This window comes from Tachyglossus aculeatus (genome assembly GCF_015852505.1).
Source record: "Tachyglossus aculeatus isolate mTacAcu1 chromosome 12 unlocalized genomic scaffold, mTacAcu1.pri SUPER_6_unloc_1, whole genome shotgun sequence".
Classification (NCBI taxonomy): Eukaryota; Metazoa; Chordata; class Mammalia; order Monotremata; family Tachyglossidae; genus Tachyglossus; species Tachyglossus aculeatus.
This window is the reverse complement of record NW_024044828.1, coordinates 7,380,578-7,406,458: the sequence shown is the minus strand read 5'-3', so window position 1 is coordinate 7,406,458 and position 25,881 is coordinate 7,380,578. Positions and strand designations below refer to the sequence as shown.

General features: G+C 42.8%; 1 protein-coding gene across 4 annotated transcripts in view; it reads left to right on the top strand.

Moving 5' to 3' along the window:
• Positions 1-1,426: 1,426 nt before the first annotated feature.
• The window catches only part of CACNA2D1 (calcium voltage-gated channel auxiliary subunit alpha2delta 1), a 441,193-nt gene continuing 416,738 nt past the window's right edge, over positions 1,427-25,881 (top strand). For all 4 annotated transcript variants that reach the window (XM_038740942.1, XM_038740940.1, XM_038740941.1 and 1 more), the window contains exon 1: positions 1,427-1,582. In XM_038740942.1, coding sequence (XP_038596870.1) covers positions 1,458-1,582 — 125 coding nt within the window. In that variant the 5' untranslated portion in view covers positions 1,427-1,457. The remainder of the gene's footprint in view (positions 1,583-25,881) is intronic.

Sequence of the window (25,881 nt, the reverse complement as noted above, 5' to 3'; positions counted from 1 at the left end):
AATTGTTCCTTAATCAGCTGTGCGCTATAGGACAGCTGTAGAAGACGGGGAAGCGTCAGGTAGGTAATATGGATCGTTTGCGATTGATCAACCCCCACATACCTGCTCTCTCGGTACCCCAAATCATAATGGAGCCAATGTGCTTCCAAGATCACTCTATTGGCTGCTTCACCCCTAGAAAACCGCTCATTTGTGAACCAATTTATGTCTGATCTGTATTGGAAATATTTTTCTCCAGTATTTCCTGACCCGACTTGAACCTTTTTTAAAACGCGTTCAGCTCCTGCTATTTTTTTTTGGCGGGGAGGCGGCTCCAATCCAGCCCTCAAATAAGGAAAACCACATCAACTTCCAGCTGACTGTAAATGGAAAACTAGGCCCGCCAGCAATTAGACTGCAAGCCATTCTTATCTTCTGCTAGCTACTCTCCTGACTGCTAGTCTGCTGTACAGGGGAGTAAACGCGCCCTTCCTTATCCTTCTGGGTGGAGAGAGGGATAAGGGAGGCCGTGAAAGGCACTAAGACCACCTTCCTTTTCCTTTACTATGACGGGTTTGCATCTGCTCACATCCCAGACGTTCACTATAACGGGTTCCTCTCTGCTCACATCCCAGGCGTCTCCCACTCCCGCCCAGGGCCCGAGGGATCAAGAGGTCCCATCTCCTAGGGACTGGCCCTCTTGGTGGCCCCAAGTTGCCGCCGAATAGCCCGGCACCCACATCCCCAGATTCCCTCGGCTGCAAAACGGTTAGCGGTTCTGTAAGTCGGAAAAGTAGGAGGGCTGGTTGGAAGGAAGGGTGGGGGGAAGAAAAAGCAAGCCGACAAAGAGACGCGGTAGTCCGATTCCCAGAGTCCCAGTTTCCTAGGCAGGCAGTTTATTCTGGTGCCTCGGGGGAGGGGAGGAGGTAGCAGGCGTGTTCAAAAATAACCCCAGGAGCTGTGACTCGGCAGGGCCGAGGAGTTGGGCGGGCCCGGGCCCCCTGGAGTCTTGGGGGGCTCGTTTCCCCAGGAGGGGAGGCCGGAGGGACCCTCGCAGCCCCCAGGAGAGGGCTGGACCCCACTTGGGGTGGGGGGACACTTTGCTGCGTGGCCTTCCTTGTATGGGCAAGGACTGGGAAGGACTGGCTGGCCGTAGGCTCGGGGGTGGGGAGCGAAAAGGAGCTCTGCCTCTCCACTCCCTCTTCTCCTCCCACTCCTCCTCCTCCTCCCACTCCTCTTTTTCCCTCCCCCGTCTGCTAGCCGGGGGATCAATCAGGGACGGAGCCTGTTCCAAAAGTAGCCCTGATGGCGGCCGAGCAGCTGTAAGCGGCTGCAGGGCGAGTCCGGAGCGTGTGTGTGTGTGTGTGGGTCCGGCCGGGTGTTGTGCGCAGAGTGTGAGCGAGGCCTCGGGGCCGTGTCCCTCCCGGGGGCGATCCCAGCTGGGGCGGGGGTCGGGGCGGGGGGCCCCCCGATCCTCGATGGTGAAGATGGCTGCTGGAGGCCGGAGGACACTTGGTCCGCTGCTGCCGCTCCTCCTCCTCCTGGTGGTCCTCCTGCTCCGCGCCCGCCCCGCAGCCCCGGAGCCTTTCCCTTCGGCCGTCACGTAAGTCCCAGCCGGATCCAAACCCGGGCCTGGGGGGCGACCGTGGGGCTGCCGGGGGCTACCGGCCCTCCGGACTGGCCGGGGGTCCTCCAAGATGCTTCTTCAGGGGCCCCCACGCGGAGCCGTGTTGGGGAGAGCCTGGACGTGGGCGGGATGCTTGGGGGGCTCTGAACGCGGAGGGATTGGGGGGACTGGGGATCTGGGGGGCCTGTTTGTAGGTGTCGGGGGAAGGAAGGTGTCTGGGGGATCCTGGGCTTGGAAAGGTTGTGGGGTACCTTGTTGGTGGGAATCTGGACTGGGAGAACTTGTGGGTGCCTGGATGTGGGTATTTGTGGGGGCGGAGGTGTCTGTGGGCACGTGGACTTGGAGAGGTTGTGGGGGAAGGGTGTTTGTGGGTGTCTGGATGTGGGTATTTGGGAGGCAAGGTGTCTGTGGGTGTCTGGATGTGGGGGAGGGTGTTGGTGGGTGCCTGGAAGTGGGTATTTGGGTGGGGGGGAAGGTGTGTGTCTGTGGGTGTCTGGATGTGGGGGAGGGTGTTGGTGGGTGCCTGGAAGTGGGTATTTGGGTGGAGGGGAAGGTGGCTGAGGGCACCTAGACTTGGAGAGGCTGTGGGAGAAGGGTGTTTGTGGGTGTCTGGAAGTGGGTATTTGGGGGGCAAGGTGCCTGTGGGTGTCTGGATGTGGAGGAGGGTGTTGGTGGGTGCCTAGAAGTGGGTATTTGGGGGAAGGTGTCTGTGGGTACCTGGGCTTGGAGAGGTTGTGGAGGAAGGGTGTTTGTGGGTATCTGGTGTGGGTATTTGGGGGGGAAGTTGTCTGTGGGTGTCTGGATGTGGAGAGGATGTGGGGGAGTGTGTTGGTGGGTGACTGGAAGTGGGTAATTGGCAGGGGAAGGTGTCTGGACACCTGGACTTGGAGAGGCTGTGGGAGAAGGGTGTTTGTGGGTGCCTGGCAGTGGGTGCTTGGGGGGGAAGGTGCCTGTGGGTGTCCGGATGTGGAGAGGATGTGGGGGAGGGTGTTTGTGGGTGCCTAAAAGTGGGTATTTGGGGAGGAAGGTGTCTGTGGGTGTCTGTGGGGTGGGTGTTGGTGGGTGCCTGGAAGTGGGTATTTCGGTGAGAAGGTGTCTGGACACCTGGATTTGGAGAGGCTGTGGGAGAAGGGTGTTTGTGGGTGCCTCGATGTGGGAGTTTGTGGGGGACCGTGTTGATGAGTGTCTGGATGTGGAGAGGTTGCGAGGGAGGATTTTGTGAGTGCCTGCATGTGGATATTTTGGAAGAGGTGTGTGTGTGTGGGGGGGTGTATCTGTGGTTTCCCAGACTTGAAGAGGTTGTGGGTGTGAATGTTTGTGGGGACCGTGTTGGTGAGTGTCTGGTCATGGAGAGACCTTGGGTGAGGGTGTTTGTAGGTGCCTGGATGTGGGCGTTTGGGGGGGACCGTGTTGGTGAGTGTCTGCTCATGGAGAGACCGTGGGTGGGGGAGTTTGTGGGTGCCTGGGTGAGGGTGTTCTGGGGGGAAGGTGTCTGTGAAGGCTTGTGTGCTTCTAGGTGAGTTGACTCATGTTTGCCACGAGCGCTTGAGTTTATTGGCGTAAGTTTGGGGATGTGCTTGTGAGTGGCGCGTGGATGCCCAGCGCTTAGAACAGTGCTTGGCACATAGTAAGCACTTAATAAATGCCCTTATTATTATTATGTGGGTGTCTGGGGGCGTGTGTCTGAGGATGTATGTTGGCCAGGAATGATTGCTTTCGGAGGGAATGCCCGGGAATGTGGGCGCGCCCGTGTGTGGTTTGAGCGTGTTTGCGGGATTGAAGGGGAGGGTCCGGGGCTGGGGGCAGGGGGGAGCCCCGGACGGCTGGGAAGAGCGGGGCGGAGGGGAGCGGGGATCTCAGACCCCCGCGGTGGGCGGGCGGGGGAGTCAGGGCATCCTCCCCCACTTGCCCTGCCCGGGCCATCGGGCTGGGACCCATTTACAGGCCGCCCCGGGCTCCCCCAGACCCCCGCCAAGGAGAGGATGAGGAAGAGGCGGCTACTGCTCAGCCTCCACAAACACAACTTTTAAATTCAGCCACCCTGTTCATCCCGGTAACCCGAGATTAACCACTCTCTCCTTCCCCCATCCTTTCACCTATCCTGCCCTCCATCCTTCCCCTCTATCCCTCCCCTCCATCCCTCTCCCCATCCATCCCTCTCCCCATCCCTTTGGGGACGCCGGACCGAGTTCCCTGGCCCCCAAACCTATCGGGTGTCGCCGTCCTGGGCGATAGGTGACAGCCACTGTGCCCTGGAGCCGGTGCCCACCCGCAGACTCGGGGTTTGGCCGGCTCCAGTCGGCTTTGGACACTCCCCTCCGCCTTGGCCGGGATTTGCAAGAACGGTAGTCGTCTACTAGAGACACCAACGCCAAGAAAAATGACGGGAGATGTTCATCAGGCAACAGATCTTGTTCTAGCCCTTGGGGAAAAAGAAATCTCAGCAGTAAAAATAACTTTTCACTAGGAATGGTCACCATTAGCGTGTGATGATTGGCGTTTGAAGATAGCCGGCTCACTTGGTGGCAGCATGGAAATGAAACATGCAGTTATTCTCCCCCAACCGCCCCCACGGACGAAAAATAATCTGTAAAATGGTTAGACGAGTCTGTATACTACGACTATATCAAAGAACCGAGAGATGTGACTAGTGTTTCTGAAACGTTTATTATTTTTCTTTTCTTTTTTGGAGTACCTAGGCTAGAAACTACCATCATTACGTAATTTTAACCGGGTGACTCACTTTAATGCATTTTGACAAAACAAAAACAAACCTTAAAGGAGTCCTCCCTTTAGGTTTGCATTGTCGTTTTGCAGTCCTTTGTAGGTAGAGTGCCGAAGACTTGTTTTTTCAATTGGTATAAAGTGCATTTTCACCCAATGGGGCTCGGAGGCAGAAAGGGGTGAGGTTAGAATCTTACTAATAGACTCGGCTCCCAACATTTATTGCTTTATTTATCAGTGTAACGCTGCAAACGGTGGCTCGAGAAGATTGCCAGGGCGTCACTGGCATATATTTTCGAAAGACTAAGATGATTTATTTTCCTGGATTTTCACTAAGACCGATTTCTTTTACCGAGAAGGACCCAAAAAAAACCAAACCAAAACAAAGACAAAAAAAAAAAAAAAATCCACCCCGTAATTGGCTGGCTGTTCAGGTGCTGACACTGCATATTTAAAGAAAACAAGTTGCCTAGATAATGATACCAATATGTTTAAAGTCTCTTCAAATGTTTCATTTCTCTTCCCTTCTGGAACTTGGTCCTTTTACCATTTATCTGAAATAAAATGAAGTGGCATCACAACACCTCAAAGCGTCACTACTTTAATACATTATCATGTGCTTTCAAAAATGTTATTTTGCCATTAATTTTGAAGAATCTACCTTAGGTTCACACGCTTTGAAATTTACACAATTCAGATGCAATTCTGGCCACCCTGTTTTACTAAAATGTATTCTCACCGTTTTCTGAGCACCGTAACAGTAGTTTTAACGTTTGACTCTCAATTAGCATACATTTCCCATGGGGGAGAATAATCGTTTTGCAATGTCTATTTTTAATTCTTAAAAACCTAGCTTCTTGAAAATGCTGAAGCACAAATCATCATGACAAATGTCATTTGTACGTGCTTTCTTTTCGATGAAACAAAGAAAATGTAGATCCATTCATTTTCAAAGAAAAACCTATCTTTTCAATAAGGAAGAGTAGGAAATGTAGTAGAAAAATTAAGGTTTCTCCCCTTCATTAAGGAAAGGTATTGATTAGGATTTTTTTTTTAAACATTAGCCGCAGAAGGAAAACACAAAGACAAACCTTTTGCATTTTCCAGGGTAGTAATTGAACATCTTGGCTTCAGGTATAAACCCCAAGGGAGCATTTTGATAGGTGTCATATTCCAAAGCATCATTTTAGATGTGGCATTTATCCTTTTTGAACTGCATGTATTTTCACCGTATTTCTGCCTTTTCCATTCCTTACTAGAAAAGTTGATGATGTTTCACTGATACTTAGTTTTTAAATCATGTTAGATTTACCAATGAATTTTGTGAAAAGAAGGATCATAGCATGGTTTTATTAATATCTCATTGCTGACAAAGCTTGCTTTTTCTTGCTCCCATTATCTCCTGGTTACAATATCAGTTCACTTACCTTTCATGAGGATTTTCAGGAAATGTATCTTAGTTGTAATATATATATATTCTTTGTAGATATATTATTTATATACATATGTGTATATATATGTATATGTATATATATATATATATATATATATTGCTTTGGACAAGATGCCTATTTAATCTTGTATGCTTACCAAATGTCAGGCAAATTGTGTTGCATCTGAATTATTTTAGCAGTAACATCTAAGGTACTGTTGTTCATTTCCATTTGGAAACTGATTTGAGAGGATAGAACACCCCCTTTAAAAGCAGTGTTATTTAATTCACTGGAATATTCACTGATTTGAGAGAAATATAAACAGAAAGTAGCAGTGGTCAGTCAAAATCAAAGTAAGATCATGTCAGTCACATAAGAGTTCCTGAAATCAGTTATTGAATCGTGTGGAAGATGTATCTGTGGGAATAGGGAGGTGAATGCTAAATGTCTGACTTTTTCTTCAGTTTTGTGATTTAAATGGACAAAAAAGTGCCTTGTTAAAAATAGAACATTTCTATTCTTTTAAAATAGTAATGCTACATTCCACTTTAATGACCATTATTTATGGGTAACTAATGTCAGCAGGAGTTGGCACTGAAATTGGACAAAATGAAGTTTGATAGTCCCTCTTAGTCATTGGATTCCTCATTTAAGCTTTTATTAGTAAAACAAAAATGCTACATTGTAGTACTTGCATAACATCTGACTAATTTCACACCTGAAATCAAGCTACACTAATTGCATGTCATCCTTCATTCTTCATTTATCATTTACCCTTACTCCAAAGGTACCCTATTAGCCATCTGTCAAGCTGCTGCATAGTCATATTTTAGTTGCTTTCATTACAAGGAGCCAACCTTTATTGTTAAAAGCAATGTACCAATGCAGCAAGTTACATTTCAGTCTCCAAGTATGAAGGAACAATTAGGATATTATTTTGCTAAAATTGCTTCATCAATGAATTTAAGCTTGACTGTATTAATACTTTTTTAGATATTTTATAAAGAAATGCTTAGTGCTTTTTGTATATTATAGCTTCACTTCATATTAGATAAACCTTGCATTCTTTCTACATAATTCCTTATTTCCTATTTCAAAAATGCAATTGAAAATTTCTAGGGACTTTAAGTCCAGAAACATTGAAGTGTATTTGGGAAATTGCCAACATATTTCTAGGGAAAATCAGTAATGTCTTCTTTCCAGGGATATAGAAATCTTTATTGAAAACAAACAAAAGACAATAAAAACAAACAAACAAAAGCATTTTTTTCCCCACATTAAATATCTAACCTGTTTTCCTTCTTTTACATTGGATCTTTCTATTTCAATTTCCAAGAAATCTACCACAAAACTGATATGAAAAAGTGTTTTCTATATCATATCTTTGCAAGGAGCATTAGTTTTGTGTACTTTTGCTGCTATGATTGACTTTATTGTATTCCTCAGCAATGAATGCTTGAACAAACTGCTCACTGAATTGTTCCTTTCATTAAATAGAAGTACAGGATGTCAAGAAAAAATAAAATTCAAGGAAGCTGTAGGCAGACAATATCAAATGACGGGAAGTAAAAAAGACTTCTGGGTGTTTTCTCATAAGACTTCTACAAAATTGTAGCACCACAGGTGCAACTGGTAAACATCATTGTAGCTTTCACCTGGCAGAAATCACAATACAGAAAACAGAATAGTTGTTATGCAAGTTTGAATTCTATCCACGTTGTCATCGGAAGACATTTCATATTACTGATTGGCTTTTTTTTTTAACTTGGAAAAGGTAAGGACAAGGAAACAGCAAAGAGAGCACCATAGTCTCCCAAGTGCTTAGTACAGTGTTCTGCATGCAATAAATACCATTGATTGATTGACTGAAAGTAATGATTTTGTCCGGGGTGAAAAGCTACCTGTTTAAGGTTTCCTTTTTATTAGTGAGTTTTGACTTATGTCCTATTAAGGTTAAACATTCAAATGCTAGGAGAGTAGCAAGCAGAGATACATTCCACTGGAAAAAAAATAGTAAAGCTTCTGGTTTTTGTTCTTTACATTTTATTGATACCATTTCCTCAACTATTTCAACAAGAAAAGGCAGAAACTCAACACACCCGGTATTACATATCTGCAGGATTCCAGTTGTAGGATTTTACTGGAACATTAAAGAAAATCAATCAATCAATCGTATTAATTGAGCACTTACTTTGTGCAGAGCACTGTACTAAGCACTTGGGAAGTACAAGTTGGCAACATATAGAGACAGTCCCTACCCAACAGTGGGCTCATAGTCTGAAAGGGGGAGACAGAGAACAAAACCAAACATACTAACAAAATAAAATAAATAGAATAGATATGTACAAGTAAAATAGAGTGATAAATATGTACAAACATATATACATATATACAGGTGCTGTGGGGAAGGGAAGGAGGTAAGATGGGGGGGATGAAGAGGGGGACGAGGGGGAGAGGAAGGAAGGGGCTCAGTCTGGGAAGGCCTCCTGGAGGAGGTGAGCTCTCAGTAGGGCCTTGAAGGGAGGAAGAGGGCTAGCTTGGCGGATGGGCAGAGGGAGGCCATTCCAGGTCCGGGGGATGACATGGGCCGGGGGTCGATGGCGGGACAGGCGAGAACAAGGCACAGTGAGGAGATTAGAGGCGGAGGAGCGGAGGGTGCGGGCTGGGCTGTTGAAGGAGAGAAGGGAGGTGAGGTAGGAGGGGGCGAGGTGATGGAGAGCCTTGAAGCCCAGGGTGAGGAGTTTCTGCCTGATGCGCAGATTGATTGGTAGCCACTGGAGATTTTTGAGGAGGGGAGTAACATGCCCAGAGCGTTTCTGGACAAAGACAATCCGGGCAGCAGCATGAAGTATGGATTGAAGTGGGGAGAGACACGAGGATGGGAGATCAGAGAGAAGGCTGATGCAGTAGTCCAGAACTGTATAATCTATTCATTTTATGTGATTATCTAGTCAACTATATATATTTGCCTTCACTATCTAGAAGCTTAGATAAATTTGTAAATTCGTTTTCATTATAGAGAAAAATAAAAACATCAATTTTTTAGAACCAATTTTCCCCAAAATGGAATGGGTTTTTCAAAACCCCAGTTACCTGAAACTTTATCTTCTATGACTTCATGTGCACAGGAACATTTCTGAAGCCTTGGTTTTTTTGTTTGTTTTTTGTTGTTGTTGTCCTTGTTTGTTTTGTTTTGCTTTTTGTTTTTATATTTGTTAGATTCTCATCTTTCAGGGATAGGCTTCAAAATTTTAAAATCACTTCAGTAAGATAGGGAAACACCTTTCCCAACAGGTTAAAACTATTTCATTATTTAACTGGATACCTTTTGTTAGTGGCTTGTTCTTCTAACTTCAAGATCTCCAACAAAGATAAAATAATTATATTCCTTTCACTTTATATTGCTTTCCAGGCCCATCCTATGTTCACTGCCAAAGCAGTTCCCAGGCCTTTTCACGTAGAAGCTTTCTATTATTCTCGTTGCTGTTCTGGGATGAGTGACCATGAATATTTAATTAATTTTAGATAGTATGTTTTTTGCATTTGTCTCTTTGCCTGTAAAGTGAATGATCCCCCCCACCCTGGGGCTATTTAGTTGGAGATTGGCAGGGAAATGAGCATTACTGATACTCCACTTGAATATGTGCGTATTTCAATGAGCGTGTGTTTCTCTCAACTTACAAGTTTAGTGCAAAAAATAAAATCTGGATTTGCAAATGGTTTTGATATGAGCTAGAAAATGCTTCAGTGCTTTTTTTTAAGCAACTTTTTTGATTCCCCAAGTCTTCAATAAGAAGTCGAAGTTTTGTTTGCCATTGGGAATGTCTGCTATTTCAGTGAATTAGTTAATTGTCATTTCTAGTCTGTTTTGTATTTTCATTTTATATATCTTACTAATCTGGAAGAAGATTGGTATAAAACAAAATCCGTATGATTCTTTTAAAGCATATAATTTTGTTTGTTTTTGGAAATATTTTTTTTTTCACACCAAAGACACCCCCGGACCATTTTTAATTGTATGTACTTTAACATATATATATATATATACATATACCTATATATATATAAATGAAATTGCATTCATACAGCTATTCATAGCCACTGTTCATACCTGGAAAATGCTTGACACATTCTGCTTCATAAAACAAATGGCCATTCCTGCATGGTTATTTCACTGGGATATCAGTTTTGAGAAAAATCACTTGGCAATAATTATAATTGTTTCCACATGAAAAGTGTTAGAGTCTTAAAGATAAAGTATGTGGAAAAAAAGCCCCCAAGCAAACATGCAATCATCATCTTCCTGTGGGGGAGGGCTTACTGTTATTTAAAGATTACTTTGTAGGAGAATTTACTTAAAAGTACCAGGATTATTTTACTTAACTATGCAGATTTGACTATTATTTAATGATGGAAGTGAATTATTTTCAATTTTAAAAAACTCTGTAAAAGGTATATGTTTGGCATATAATTTGACTTTTCCCGTTGTACCCCTCATCTGAATAGTGTCCAAATTTACATAATTAGGCATTAACCTGCAAAACTTAGTTTTCTGCAAGCTTCTGAAAGAGGCAGGAAACTGATTTTGCTTTTCATTTCATTTTTTGCTATTTATTTACTCTAATTCTAATAAGTTTATGCACAAGATTGACAGTGTGGGATCAACAAATCAGCACACTTTTACAGTTAATTACAGTAATTCACAATCAGGCAGTTATATATGAAGCAGCCCTTGAAATACTCATAGACTATGAATGTGAAATACTTGTACTTAAATGTTGTAGCTTCTGGTTCCGTTTAGGAGCAGTAGGGCTCATTCACTGAGAGAAAATGTTTCAGTCTAGTGAGTCCTAAAATGCTCTCACCATTCAGTGATAGTGGATGCTGCTATGTAAAAAATTAAAATAATTTAATCTATTTTGGAGAATTTTATTACTTTTTTCAGAGCCTTTCCAATTAAAAATGCTTTTTATATCATACAGTGGTCCTATGCCTATTTAATCCCAGATTTGTGGATAGTTTATTTGAGGTGATTCTAGCCATGTTCAGATCAAGGAGAGATTCTAAATGAGGTTCCAGGAAGAATAATGCTTGTATTTCACTTTGTTTCCCCTCTTCTTGGAGTCTTTGCTCACTGCATACTACCTACCATGCAATGGATCACAAACCCGCATCAAACTTGGAATGATAATTGAGGTAAAATCTGTGGGAAAGATGACTTGTATAGGACTGCAAAATTAGATCAACCCTAGGTAATTATCCAAGCAAAATGTTTTCTGCACCTGAGAGATCTGGGTAACTGAGGGCAGTATGCATTTTGGTATTGAATTATCCAGATAGCTTTCTGCAATAGACATCATTCAAGGGGTAATGATGATAATGATGCTAATAACCGTGGTATTTGTTAAGCACTTACCATGTGCTAGGCACTCCTCTAAGCACTGGGGTAGATACAAGGTGATTGGGTTGGACACGGCCACATTCCATCCTACAGAGAACTGAAATGACTTGTCCACTGTTGCACAGCAGACAGGTGGTGGAGGTGGGATTAGAACTCATGTCCTTCTGACTCCCAGGCCTGTGCTCTATCCACTAGGCCACACTGCTTCTCTTCAAGATAGAAATGGAAAAGACTGCACTTCAGCAGGACTATGGACTACGTAGGAATTAGGTTATCATCTGCCTTCTACCCCCCGGGTTGCTTCTAACCTGGGGTCTGATCCCAGGAAGTACGACAATACTGACAAGGTGGATTTCCAAGTGGTTTCACTGGCTACCACTCCTGCTTCCCTTGCCACCTCTTAAAAATAATCCTGGTTCATTCTAATTAATTAATGATGGCATTTGTTAAGTGCTTACTATGTGCAAAGCGCTGTTCTAGATCATTCCCACTCCAACAGTCCTACAACTCAGTTTGCTCCCCTCTCAAGAGGTTCAGAGGGTGCATCTCTTCTGGTGGTCTGAATGCAGACGATCACTGAGTTCAAGCTGCACGTGACGTAGGCTGAGGATTTGGCAACTGAACAGAAATGGCAGTGATGCTTCTGAGAGTCGATGCTTCTGAGGTGACTGTTCGCCACCTCTGCTTTACTTAGGTGTTTTAAAATCGATGTGTGACAATTTGGATTGACTTCACAAAGTGGGATGATCAAAGTTAAAGAAAGTGTATATGGTCTGAAAAGAGTGGGTGGGAGATAGAATAAATAAAAAAAAGTACAATTCTTTCTAAAAGCATGGGTACACACCACAGTATATTTCACCACAAAAGGTAGTTACTGAATTATAAAAATGAAAATATTCTCAATCAGAAGTGTGGGACAGGACTAGGCTATCTATTATTTTGTAGGGAAAAATGTGATTTGCCTCTGAGACATAACACTAGAAGATGGCAATATAAATTCTGTGAAGCTTTGAGAAAGAATTCCAGAAGATTCTACAAATTGGGTTGACCCAGATAGTAAAATTGAGATTAATAGCTTTTCTAACAACCAACACAAAAGTCAGCAAAAATTTGCCAGGAGCATCTTTAAAAAGGCCACCGTCTTGTCTGACTCATCCAACGGTGTATATTAGTTCCACTCATTTACCCAAGTCTCTGCACTATTCAAGTTAAAAACAATTGAGCCTTTTATAAACACTGTTCAGGGTGGAAACCAATAGTTAAATGAAGTGCCTTTTGAGTATTAGTGTTAAGTGGTAGAAGGCTGTTTCGGATAATAAATTAATACCCTGTTTGTGAAGTATTACTTGGATGGTAACCAGTTCAGCAGAAAGTTGTTAAATGTCCAAAACAGGCTTCTTCAAGAAAATAATTTTGACAGCCCCCCCAGAAAGAAATGTGTAAAATCCTTACAACACTGTCACTTTAAAACCCACATTTCCCTTTCAGGGCATCCAATTTAGCTGGCTTTCTTTGCTTGGCAGTCAGGTTAAGGTAAATATAAACTCAAGAATACCTATGCAATGGAGCTTACACTTATTTTTAAAATAAATTAAACAGGCTGATGGATAGTTGTCCATGAAACCTTCAATTTTCCTGTCATTGGGCTGTAAATGTGAAAGCTGAAATTAATTCACATGAAGCATTTTTCATTGTGTACAGGCAGCCTTAGTCCCAAAGGATGGAGATATTAGTGTCAGGACCTGTCTGCTTGTGTAATTGTGCAAAATGAAATTTAATGCATGAGAGTAATGGAGTATCCTATAGGAAATGGTTGCACATCACTGAGCAAACTATGCATGATATCAGTTGAGGTCATTCATCTCCCTAAATTACAGGGCTTGACATGACTTAATTGTCTGTGCTCTGTCTATCAACCAGCTGTGTCCCTGAGAGTAAGTGTCTGTGACAGAGGTGTGATCTGAGCAGTGAAAAAGGGCTTAGCTCTCATCCCATGTCGTCTTCAGCCTTCTCCAAGCTGTTTGACCCCTGACTTACCCCTGGGAAGTCGCCTTCTTAGCAGGAGAATATTCAAATACCAAGGATACTGGCTCTCCAGTATTAAGATGATTAATGTAGTCATGTAAGGATCAATCAGTGGTATTTATTGAAGGCTTATTGGGTGCAGAACACTCTTCTAAGCACTTGTGGGAGTCCCACAGAGTAAGTAGTCAGTCAATCGTATTGAGCACTTACTGTGTGCAGAGCACTGTACTAAGTACTGGGGAGAGTACAATACAACAATAAACAGACACATTCCCTTGGAATAAACCCAACTGATGACTTGATGAAACAATTAGAAGTAGAGCTATAGGGAGTCCCAGGAACCAAACAGTTGAACGCACCCCACAATGGGAGTTTTTGCCTGCTCTGTGCTCAGAAACACTGTCCACGGTACAGTTTTACAGATCCACAGCTGCTGGCTCCCCATTGGCCCGACTGAACTAAGGTCAGATTTGGCAGTTTGGTCATGCAAACACTATGGTGAAGTCCTGGATAGTGGGCTAAATCCACCTGCTCTATCTAGGTCCCCGACAGAGGTATCAACTGCCCCCTTATCACCAGTGGACCAGGAAGGGGTGGGAAAGGGAATGTTGGTGGGATATGCTTTTTATTGTGTTTAGAAGCTTTACAAGTGCACAGCACTAACAGGTGTGATATAGCCGGAAGTTCATTTTCACTTTAAAGGGCAATATATTTGGTCTATCGTCAAATATGAAGATGGGATTTACATTTGGTGGACTCTAGTGTGCTTCCTTGGGGTTCACTAGAATGCTTCCTTGGGGTTCATTCATTGTCATATTTATTGAGCACTTTCTGTGTGCAAAGGACTGTACTGAGTGTTTGGGGTTATTTGCAGTGAGCTGTTCTATTGTTACCTCTTTCTATAGGAAGAATATGAGCACTCTTTTATAGAGAGTGGATTAACATGAGACATCTGAAAATCAATCCAAAATACAGAATCACTAATGAGTTAAATTGCATACCCAGGGTTTGAGAATAGCATCTGGTTTGAGAATCCAAGGATTAAATAAAGGGACAGTTGAATAGTTGTGTTTCTCCAGGAGCTAAACTGAGCATGCATTGAAAATTCTCTGTCCCTTGAACAAATATCCAAAGCTGGGAGATAACTTAAAGCAGACTGACCATTTTATCCAGGAAATGCCTTTCTGAGATCACTGATGTATTTTCTAAAATTACCAGGACAGCCTACAAAACTATTGGATTGACCCCAACTGACTGGCCTTACAAAATGAACTGAAACTCTTTCATTTCATCTAAACCAAGTACTATACTACTCAAAGCATCTTCATTATTGTTGCTGTCCTATCTCTAATAGAACTTTCATTTAAGGATTTCAGAGTCCTTAAAGGAGTACATCATTCTTGAGCTCCCAGACTAATGATGTAGAAAGAAATGTGGCAATGGATAATAATAATAATGGCATTTATTAAGTGCTTACTATGTGCAAAGCACTGTTCCAAGTGCTAATACCCTCCTGCCTACCAAGGGTGAATAGCCCAACCCCTTTTCACAGGTCCAACCCACAGAACTTTTACATCCTCCTTATCACCAGTATTCATTGAGTGCCTACAGTGTGCTGAGGGCTGTAGGAGGCCTTTGAGAATAATAATAATAATAATGGCATTTGTTAAGTGCTTACTATGTGCAAAGCACTGTTCTAAGTGCTGGGGAGGATACAAGGTGATCAGGTTCTCCCACGTGGGGCTCAAAGTCTTCAAACCCATTTTACAGACGAGGTCACTGAAGCACAGAGAAGTTAAGTGACTTGCCCAAGGTCAGACAGCTGACACTTGGCGGAGCTGGGATTTGAACCCGTGACCTCTGACTCCCAAGCCTGTGCTCTTTCCATTGAGCCATGCTGCTTCATAAAGTAAAAGCAGAAGATGTGGTTCCTGTCCTTAAGAGCTTAACATCAATGATTTGATTGTCCTTGATAGGGAATTCTGCTGTCCACAGCTTAAAGATAGGACAAAATTAGGCTGCCTTAGTTGTACAAGCCTCCAAGTCAGTGTGAAAAGCCAAGGCTAGAACTTGGGTGTTCTTTGAATAGACTAAAGATCTATAATTAAACATGTTCAGCAATTCAGTTTGTCGTTCTGGACACTCTCTCGAGTAAGGACTTCTGAGCGTGACAAATTCAGTTTGAGAGATTATATTTTGATTGCCATATCGACTGGTAATACAGCATAGTTACGATATCTAGATTATTGGTATGCCCCAAAGGTGAAAACAGTGAAACTGAGATGATAATAATGTGGCATTTAAATGCTTAGAATGGTGAGGAGTAGTGATGGCTCATAGGTTCTCATCCTGGATCTGCCACTTGTCTGCAAGTCCTTGGCAAGAGAAGTTAAGGGACTTGCCCAAGTCACAAAGCTGACAAGTGGTAGGGTCAGGATTAGAACCCATGTCCTCTGACTCCCAAGCCTGTGCCCTTTCCACTGAGCCATACTGCATCTCTAGGCAGCTTAACGTAATAAGCGCTTAACAAATGCCACAATTATCATTATTATTATTATTATTCTGTATATTTTGGGGGCTCAACTCTCCCTCCCCTTTTCTGATATGGATCAATTCCCTGCTCCCATCAATCAATCATTGGTGTTTACTGAGCTCTTACTATGTGTAGAGCATGCAACTAAGTGCTTGGAAGAGTACAGTACAGTAGTTAATAATAATAATAATGGTGGCATTTATTAAGCGCTTACTATGTGCAAAGCACTGTTCTAAGCGCTGGGGAGGTTACAAAGTGATCAAGTTGTCCCACAGGGGGGCTCACAATCTTAATCCCCATTTTACAGATGAGGTAACTGAGGCACAGAGAAGTGAAGTGACTTGCCCAAGGTCACACAGCTGACAATTGACGGAGCCGAGGTTTGAACCCATGACCTCTGACTCCAAAGCCCGTGGCTCTTTCCATTGAGCCATGCTGCTTCTCTAATCAGTGCCTTCAAGGAGTTTACAGTCTAGTGAAGCATGGATGCAAACACACCATCACAGACACTGACATTCCAGTGAAAGACACCTCAACTATATCCTTGTAAGAAGCTTTTCAGTGCACACATATCTGACAAACTACTAGTTTTCCTGTTTGTAGTCTGTAATTAACATGGACACACACCTCTGCTTGTGACATTAGTGTCACCTGGGAAAACTGCACAATGAACTAATGAAGATTTTTCTTGGCTTCAAATGCAATAGATTTTCAGAGGGGAGCAATTATAGAGATGGTATAGCCATCAGAGTACAACTGAGGCCAAGTCGATATGCAAACAGGCCTTACTTAGAGAAGAATCTGTTGTGAATTCTCTTTACAGTATGGTAATTTATAGGGCTGGTGACGCACAACCTACAAAATACAATGATGAGCAACCTCGTTTACCTCTAAGTAGAGTTGCTATATGTTGATTCCTTTTCAGAGGAAACACCCTATTCAGTAAAGCAGCATGGCCTAGTGGAAAGATCGTGTCAGGAAGTCGGTAGACTTTGTTCCAATCCTGGTTCTGTCAATTGGTTGTTGTGAGACTTTGGACAAGTCACCTAACTTGTCTGTGCCTCAGTTTACCCATCTGTAAAACAGGGATCAAATACCTGTTGTCCCTCCTACTTGGACCATGAACCCCATGAAGAGAATAGGTACTGTGCCCCACCTAATTAACTTGTACCTACCCCAGCACTTTGAACAGCATTTGACACATAGTAAGTATTTAAGAAAAAGTACTTGTAAAGTAACAAGTACTTAAGTATTGAAGAAAAAAATGACATTTTAGGACACCAGTAGATTGAGAATATTTTATCATATAAGTATTGCAGTAAAGCCTCCCAGCTTATTTTGCACTATCTGTTCTGTTTGCATCTTTTGTTAGATTTTTACCGAGGACTCAGTGGGTGTGAGCCCACTGTTGGGTAGGGACTGTCTCTATATGTTGCCAACTTGTACTTCCCAAGTGCTTAATACAGTGCTCTGCACACAGTAAGTGCTCAATAAATACGATTGATTGATAGTCTTTTATTGACTCATTCTAATCAGAGAGTCAACATGCTTGCATGAACTCCCACACTGTTTCACCATGTTTGTACACACATGTATGACACATAAGAACATAGTCACGCACATAACTTCTACCCTTGGTTATCTCTGAAGTGTTCCTTGTTAAGATGTTTTGGTCAATGTGTAGTCTGGGTTTTATGTGACCTCTTTAGGTTGGTTGTTCTGTTTCTGTGGTTGGCAACTGGGCCCCCTTAGTGTAGACTAAGTTGGTCATAGATGGGGTAGAGAAGGACAGTCATCATGGAGATTTTTTCTGTCCTAGCAACAGAATAATTTGGGTCCAGGATCCAGCTATCAACCAGGCATTCTGTCCCTTCAGAGTGTGAGTAGCAGTAGGGCAGGGTGCAAAATTTAGGGAATATAGCCCTTTCTTTCACAGGAAATTGAGAATATAATCTGATATCCTTCCCTATCCCTCTGCTTCTTACACCACTTAAAGGCCCAAGATGATCTGAGTTGTGACAACACCTGCCAGACATTTAGCTGAACACTAAGACTCAGGCTAAAGTTGAGACTTGATAATAATGATAATGGTATTTGTTACGTGCTTACTATGTGCAAAGCATTTTCTAAGTGCTGGGGCGATCAGGTTGTTCCATGTGGGGCTCACAGTATTAATCCCCATTTTACAGATGAGGTAACTGAGGCACAGAGAAGTTAAGTGACTTGCCCAAAGTCACACACAGCTAAGTGGCGAAGCTGGGATTAGAACCCATGACCTCTGACTCCCAAGCCTGCTCTTTCCACTGAGCCACACTGCTTCTCTAATAATAGACAAGTGGGAACACTTTCCATATGAAAACAATGTCTATTTCCATTTCCATATGAAATAGAGCAACATAATCAGATATTTTCAAGCTTAAGAAATTCCTAGGTGAGAGTTGTGAATTTCTTTAATCAAAGCAGTGTTTGAAAATGGGGATATAAGTATGGATTAAAGACACCTAATCAGTTTCCAGGTTTTCCCTTTAACCCACAAGACAGTGGATTTTTTGGGGGAAATCTAATTTTGACTTTTTTTTACACACAATAGATCATACACTTCAGCCCTACCCCTCAGGTTGCTCACATACACATTTCTCTCATTCAATCCTTCTCTCTCTTTCTCTCCTCTCTCCCTTTCTTTCACACACTCTTACTCTCTCTTTCTGTTAAATGTTTTCCAGAATGGGCTGAAAGAAGGCCTCGTTCATAATATTACTAGGGACCTCATATTTCATTTGTTCCACCATTGTTTTTACCATCAACTCTGGATTATCTGTGGCCATAATGGTTAATTGAAAGTGGCAGGTAACCCAAAAAGTCTTATATCATCCAAACCCTCTAATATAATGGCTATAAAGCAGCAAAATTGTCCAAATTGAGTCTGTCCTTTTAATTTCTGAGCCCATTATTGGGTAGGGACCGTCTCTATATGTTGCCTACTTGTACTTCCCAAATGCTTAGTACAGTGCTCTGTACACAGTAAGCTCTCAATAAATACAATTGAATGAATGAATAAAAAGAGAGATATAGTGATTGACTAACCCAAAATAAACTAGTGAGAAGAAGAAACAAGTAACAGGGAATATCCATAGATTGGATAATTGGTCCCTTGGTTTCAGTATGATTGCACTTTCAATTTCGGGTATTCAGACACAGTTGTTGAATTACTTTGGGGGTACCAGAGAAGGCAAGCATCAATTGGAAAACACTTTTAATTACAAGACATGTGGAATTCTATTCATATGAAAATCATCCTTAGTTGGAATGGAAGATGAAACCCAATATTCAGTATTTATCCTGTTTGGGAAAGTGAGGTAATATACTTATAAAAGAATGTTTTATACTTATATGATTTTTAAGGAAGGAAGTTGAAGCTGAGATTAATTTGATCGTAACTTTTTAAAGCCTTTTCAGAAGACTTGGATAAAAATCACATTTGATAATGGAATGTATATGTAGATATTTACAAAGAAGCCTAAGAATTAAATACCCTTATCCGTACATGCTACATATTGTTTGGATACCAATTCCATAGTCTGTTCCTGTTTGGTTAATGGAAAAGATTCTCCTAAAGTAAATATGCAAAGATGCTTGCTCTGATCAATTAATTTTTCAATCATTCATTCATTCAATTGCATTTATTGAGCACTTACTGTGAAACACTTGGGAAAGTTCAATACAACAATAAACAATGACATTCCCTGCCCACAAAGAGCTCACAGTCTACAATGGGGGACACAGACATCAATACAAATAAATAAAATTAGAGATATGTACTTAAGAGCTTTACTTGAATACATACTTTTAAATAGAAATACCTTACTCAAATTTATGATCTAATTCCATAGGTGACACTGAACTGTCTTTTATTGATCTTCTTTCTTTATTTTCCTATCTTTAAAATGGTACTGGGCTAACGTCACTTCTCAAGGTGGTTAGGGAAAATATAATGTACCCGGAGTTGAAGACAGCAGTTGGTGGAGAAAGCAGTATTGAGTTCCTGTCAAAGTAGTATGATTTACAAACTAGAAGAAAATGGGATAAGGATAAACAAACCCGTAAAAAAATGCATTGTTTTTCTATTTACAATCAACTAATTGAGCACCCATTGTGTGCAAAGTACTGTAGGAAGTGCTTAGAAGAATACAATAGAGATAGAGGGATTCCTTTCCTCAAGTAATCTACATTCTAGCAGGAAGACAGACTAAAAAATAATTTGCAAATAAGAGGGAGAATGAAAAGTAAACATGCACATGAGGTGCTGTTCAGTTGGATAAGCCAGATATGTAGATGTTTCTTGCTTCATCCCGGTAGTTACTGATCTGACCTCCTTCATGAGAGCTCACTTTTAAAAAACTTAATTGGTGCAAATTATATAGAAAGAGAATAGAGGGTTTTGGGTTTCCCAGCTGAATAGGGCTTTTTATTTTGAAGGCATCCAACTTCATGAATTGTTTGGCACCTGCAGAGGATTTTTACGGTTAGAATTATTTAGGGAAGAATGGCAACATCTCAACAGTGTTTAACACTGTTTTCCATGAAGCATGAATAATGGGACAAGCTTTTATTTCATTAAAAGATTGTGTCCCGAGACCAGATACAAATGCAAATGATTGCTGTCAAATTCCTAAGGGAATTCTCGGTAATAAAGGTAATACACATGCAGCCATGCTGAAGGACATTAATTTGGGCCAGAAAACGTAGAGAAATCTTTCCTTTTACTTAGAAATCAGGCTATGGTTTGGACTTAAGTGGGTAATGGTAATGTGTAAATGGAGGTAACAGAGGCAAAAATTAGGAATCTCAAGTGCTAGCCTGTCAACTAGTCTCTAGACTGTGAGCTCGTTGTGGGTGGGGAATGTGTTTATTGTTATATCACACTCTCCCAAGTGCTTAGTATAGTGCTCTGGACACAATAAGCACTCAATAAACATGATCAAATTAATAGAGCAATGTGGTAATCTATATGGGGTGATTCTCCAAAAATATTTTCTAGTATTTCTAGTATTTATTTTGCTCTGGAGTTAGTGTGATCAAAGATAGATATTGCCCATAGAAAATATGCCTGTCTGTATAGTGACTACAGAGCAAAAATAAAAATGGCTGAGGCAAATTGTCCCAAATGGAAGAGAATGAAGTACAGTCAGCTCAACTGTAAGGCTAATATAGTTAGTAAGCTTAAGTCGAAGGTGGGGTTATTGAGAGTTGAAACGTTTATATAGCATGCCTGCTAGACCACCTGTTTCGTATGAGATGACAAATGGATAAGAAAGATGAAAAGAATCTATCTGCCTTCTCTATTGCTAGTGTTACTTTTATTTTTAGAACTCTGTTACACTTGCTCTTTTGGGTTTGCTCAAAAACACCTCCCCCCTGTCTGTCTCTCCTTGTATCCCCTGACAGGTGTAAGGTGGCTCCTAAATATAACACTCACTAGTCAGAATCAGCAGTCAGCAGACCCTCATGATTAAGCATTTCCCTTCACCCATTAAGCTCTAAACAGAGGTTTTTTTGTTGCCTTTTTTTCCAGTGTCTCCTGCATGTCACAACCTTTAAGGCTATGTGCAGCCTAATTAACTGTCACTGGATGTCAAATTTGGAAGAAGCAAGATCTAAAGCAGGGGGGCGGGGTTGGCAGGGAGGAATGAATCAGCTGTTGGGGTGGATGTGGGCTGCAGCAGGAGAGGAGGGGCACATTTTACAGTGCTTCTTCCCATCTCCTGAATTAGCGTCATTTAAAATAATAAGATGTTAAAACCATTTGGACCAATTTTGATGCCAGGGAAGTAGCATGGCCTAGTGGATAGAGCACAAGCCCGGGAGTCAGAGGACCTGGATTCTAATCCCGGATCTGCCATTTGTCTGCTGTGTAACCTTGGGAAAGTCACTTTACTTCTCTATGCTTCAGTTATCTCATTTGTAAAATGCACGTTGAAACTGTGAGCCCCATATGGGACACGGACTGTGTTCAACCTGATTAGCTTGTATTCACCCCAGCACTTGGTACTGTGCCTGGCACATAGTAAGTGCTTAACAAATACCATAAAAAATACACACTGCATTAATTGATTGATTAATTAATTAATTCAATTGTATTGAGCACTTACTGTGTGCAGAGCACTGTTCTAAGTGCTTGGGAAGTACAAGTCGGCAACATATAGAGACAGTCCCTACCCAACAATGGGCTCACAGTCTAGAAGGGGGAGACAGACAACAAAACAAAACATGTAGACAGGTGTCCAAATCGTCAGAACAAATAGAATTAAAACTATATGCACATCATTAACAAAATAGAATAGTAAATACGTGCAAGTAAAATAGAGTAATAAGTCTGTACAAATATATATATATATATATATATATATATATATATATATATATATATATATATATATATATATCTCCATCCAAACTGCTACCCTGCTCATTCAAGCTCTCATCCTATCCCGTCTGGACTACTGCACTAGCCTTCTCTCTGATCTCCCATCCTCGTGTCTCTCTCCACTTCAATCCATACTTCATGCTGCTGCCCAGATTATCTTTGTCCAGAAACGCTCTGGACATATTACTCCCCTCCTCAAAAACCTCCAATGGCTACCGATCAATCTGCGCATCAGGCAGAAACTCCTCACCCTGGGCTTCAAGGCTCTCCATCACCTTGCCCCCTCCTACCTCACCTTCCTTCTCTCCTTCTACTGCCCAGCCCGCACCCTCCGCTCCTCCACCACTAATCTCCTCACTGTACCTCGCTCTCGCCTGTCCCGCCATCGACCCCCGGCCCACGTCATCCCCCGGGCCTGGAATGCCCTCCCTCTGCCCATCCGCCAAGCTAGCTCTCTTCCTCCCTTCAAGGCCCTGCTGAGAGCTCACCTCCTCCAGGAGGCCTTCCCAGACTGAGCCCCTTCTTTCCTCTCCCCCTCGTCCCCCTCTCCATCCCCCCGTCTTACCTCCTTCCCTTCCCCACAGCACCTGTATATATGTATATATGGTTGTACATATTTATTACTCTATTTATTTATTTATTTATTTATTTTACTTGTACATTTCTATCCTACTTATTTTATTTTGTTGGTATGTTTGGTTCTGTTCTCTGTCTCCCCCTTTTAGACTGTGAGCCCACTGTTGGGTAGGGACTGTCTCTATGTGATGCCAATTTGTACTTCCCAAGCGCTTAGTACAGTGCTCTGCACATAGTAAGCGCTCAATAAATACGATTGATTGATTGATATATACAAGTGCTATGGGGAGGGGAAAGAGGGAGGGCGGAGTGGTTGGTGAGGAGAGGAAAAGGGGGACTCAGTCTGGGAAGGCCTCCTGGAGGAGGCGAGCTCTCAGTAGGGTTTTGAAGGGAGGAAGAGAGCTACCTTGGCAGTTGTGCGGAGGGAAGGCATTCCATACCAGGGGGAGGACATGGGCCAGTGGTCGATGACAGGACAGGTGTGAACGAGTTACAGTGAGGAGCTTAGTGGCAGAGGAGTGGACGGTACGAGCTGAGCTGTAGAATGAGAGAAGAGAGGTGAGGTAGGAGGGTGAGAGGTGATGGAGAGCCTTGAAGCCAAGAGTGAGGAGTTTTTCTTGATTTGTAGGTTGACAGGCAGCCACTGGAGATTTTTGAGGAGGGGAGTAACATGCCCAGAGCGTTTCTGCACAAAGATGATCCGGGCATCAGAGTGAAGTATAGACTGAAGTGAGGAGGGACAGGAGGATGGGAAATCAGAGAGGAAGCCGATGCAGTAATCCAGTTGGGATAGGATGAGAGATTGAACCAGCAAGGTAGTGGTTTGGATGGAGAGTAAAGGGCGGATCTTGGCGATGTTGTGGAGGTGAGACCAGCAGGTTTTGGTGATAGATTGGATGTGTGGGGTGAACGAGAGAGCAGAGTCGAGGATGACACCAAGGTTGCGGGCTTGTGAAATGGGAAGGATAGTAGTGCCGTCTACAGTGACGGGAAAGTCAGGGAGAGGGCAGGGTTTGGGAGGGAAGATAAGGAGTTCAATCTTGGACATATTGAGTTTTAGATGGCAGGTGGGCAGTCATCTAGATGGAGATGTCCTGAAGGCAGGAGGAGACACGAGCCTGGAGGAAGAGAGCGGGGGCAGAGTTGTAGATTTGGGTGTCATCAGCGTAGAGATGATAGTTGAAGCCGTGAGAGCGAATGAGTTCACCAAGGGAGTGAGTGTAGTTAGAGAACAGAAGGGGACCAAGAACTGACCCTTGAGGAACCCCTACAGTAAGGGGCTGGGAGGGGGAGGAGGAGCCCATAAAGGAGACTGAGAATGAACATCTGGAGAGATGAGGAGAACCAGGAGAGGATGGAGTCTGTGAAGCCAAGGTTGGATAGCATGTTGGGGAGAATGGGGTGGTCCACATTGTCAAAGGCAGCTGAGAGGTCGAGGAGGATTCAGATAGAGTAGGAGGCATTGGATTTGGTAAGAAGGAGGTCATTGGTGACCTTTGAGAGGGCAGTTTTGGTGGAGTGTAGGGGATGGAAGCCAGATTGGAGGGGGTCAAGGAGAGAGTTGGTGTTGAGGAATTTGAGGCAGCGGGTGTAGATGACTCATTCTAGGAGTTTGGAAAGGAAGGGTAGGATGGACATAGGGTGTTAACTAGAAGGGGTAGAACTAGAAGTGCTTGGGAGGGTACAGTACAATTTATCATTGTTCATTAAGGAAGTATGAACTCAAGTGTTTAGTACAGTGCTCTGCACACAGTAAATGCTCAATAAATGTAATTGAATGAATGAACTAGCTAAACATTGATCTGCAATTTTTTTTTTAATTGAAATGCTAGAGTTGCCAGGGTCTGAGTCTTAGCCAAAATGTTAGTCTGGGGGATGAGAAAACCAGATAAGAAGAGAGTAAATTTTGGGAGCAACACTTCTCACTTTCAACTCTTGTTCTCTTTCCATTGCTTTGCTTGCGTGCTGTGCATCTCCATTATTGCCAGTGGCCTTAGAGCTACTACAAATAGATTCTCAATTTCATGGAGAGAAGAGGGAGGCAAGGCTGGAAGGAGTTGCTATTGTCCCAATTTCCAATGTGTTGTGTGAAGGGAAATATTCTAAAGGAAAGGGAAAGCGGGAGGGAGGAGAAGAGAGCATGTGCCAGGGAACCAAAAGCAATTAGAGTTGTTAAGTAGATTGAGCGAAGGCTGGGAATTGGATGTTAATTAGCACTGGTCCTGTTTGTGCTTCTGCTGCCTGTGTGATCTAGAGAACACCACTTAGCCTTTGGTGGGCTCTTTTTATCTCCGAGCTGGAGAGTGTCCCCCTATACCTTCATGGTGTTGCTCTGTAAGGCACTTAATGGTGGCAATCAGTCAGTCATATTTGAGTGTTTACTGTGTGCAGGACACTGTACTAAGCACTTGGGAGAGTGCCACACAATACTAGAACAGACATACATTCCCTGTCCACAGCAAGCTTACAGTCTAGAGGGGGAGAGAGATAATTCCTTTCTGTTGTAAGGATTTGTAAGACATGGGCTGACCTGGTAGCCTGTCTGGAAGGGAGATTCCTGAAAACCTGGGGTCATTCTACTAATAACGTTTATTGGACACTAGTTTTTAACAAAGCACTGAACTAAGCACCGTGGGCTTTTACAAAGAAAGTAGAAGACACAGAATTGGAACCTAATAAGCAGCTTCTTGAGGGCAGGGATTATGTCTACCAGATCTATTATATTCTCCCAAGTAGAGTACTCTGCACACAGTAAGCTCTTAATAAAAGCCATTTATTGATTAATAGGAAGAGCTTAACCCCCAAATGAGTGACTGGACTATGGTTAAAGGGGAGGGGAAAAAAAAACCCTTTAAAAATCACTGGTGATTTTCACAACTCACAAATGTAAGGATTTTAGGATTTTCTATTCTTGAATATGAAATGATTCCATAGATCACTTTAAAATTGGTTGTTTCTCAATTCAAATTGGGTCCTGCGCCAGGAGGCTCTGCAACATGGTTTAATGGATAGGATACGGGCCTGGGTATCAGAAGGACCTGGGTTCTAATCCCGGCTCCACCACATCTGTTGTGTGACCTTGGGCAAGGCACTTCACTTCTCTGGACCTCAGTTCCCTCACCTGTAAAATGGGGATTAAGAGTTTGAGCTCCAGGTGGG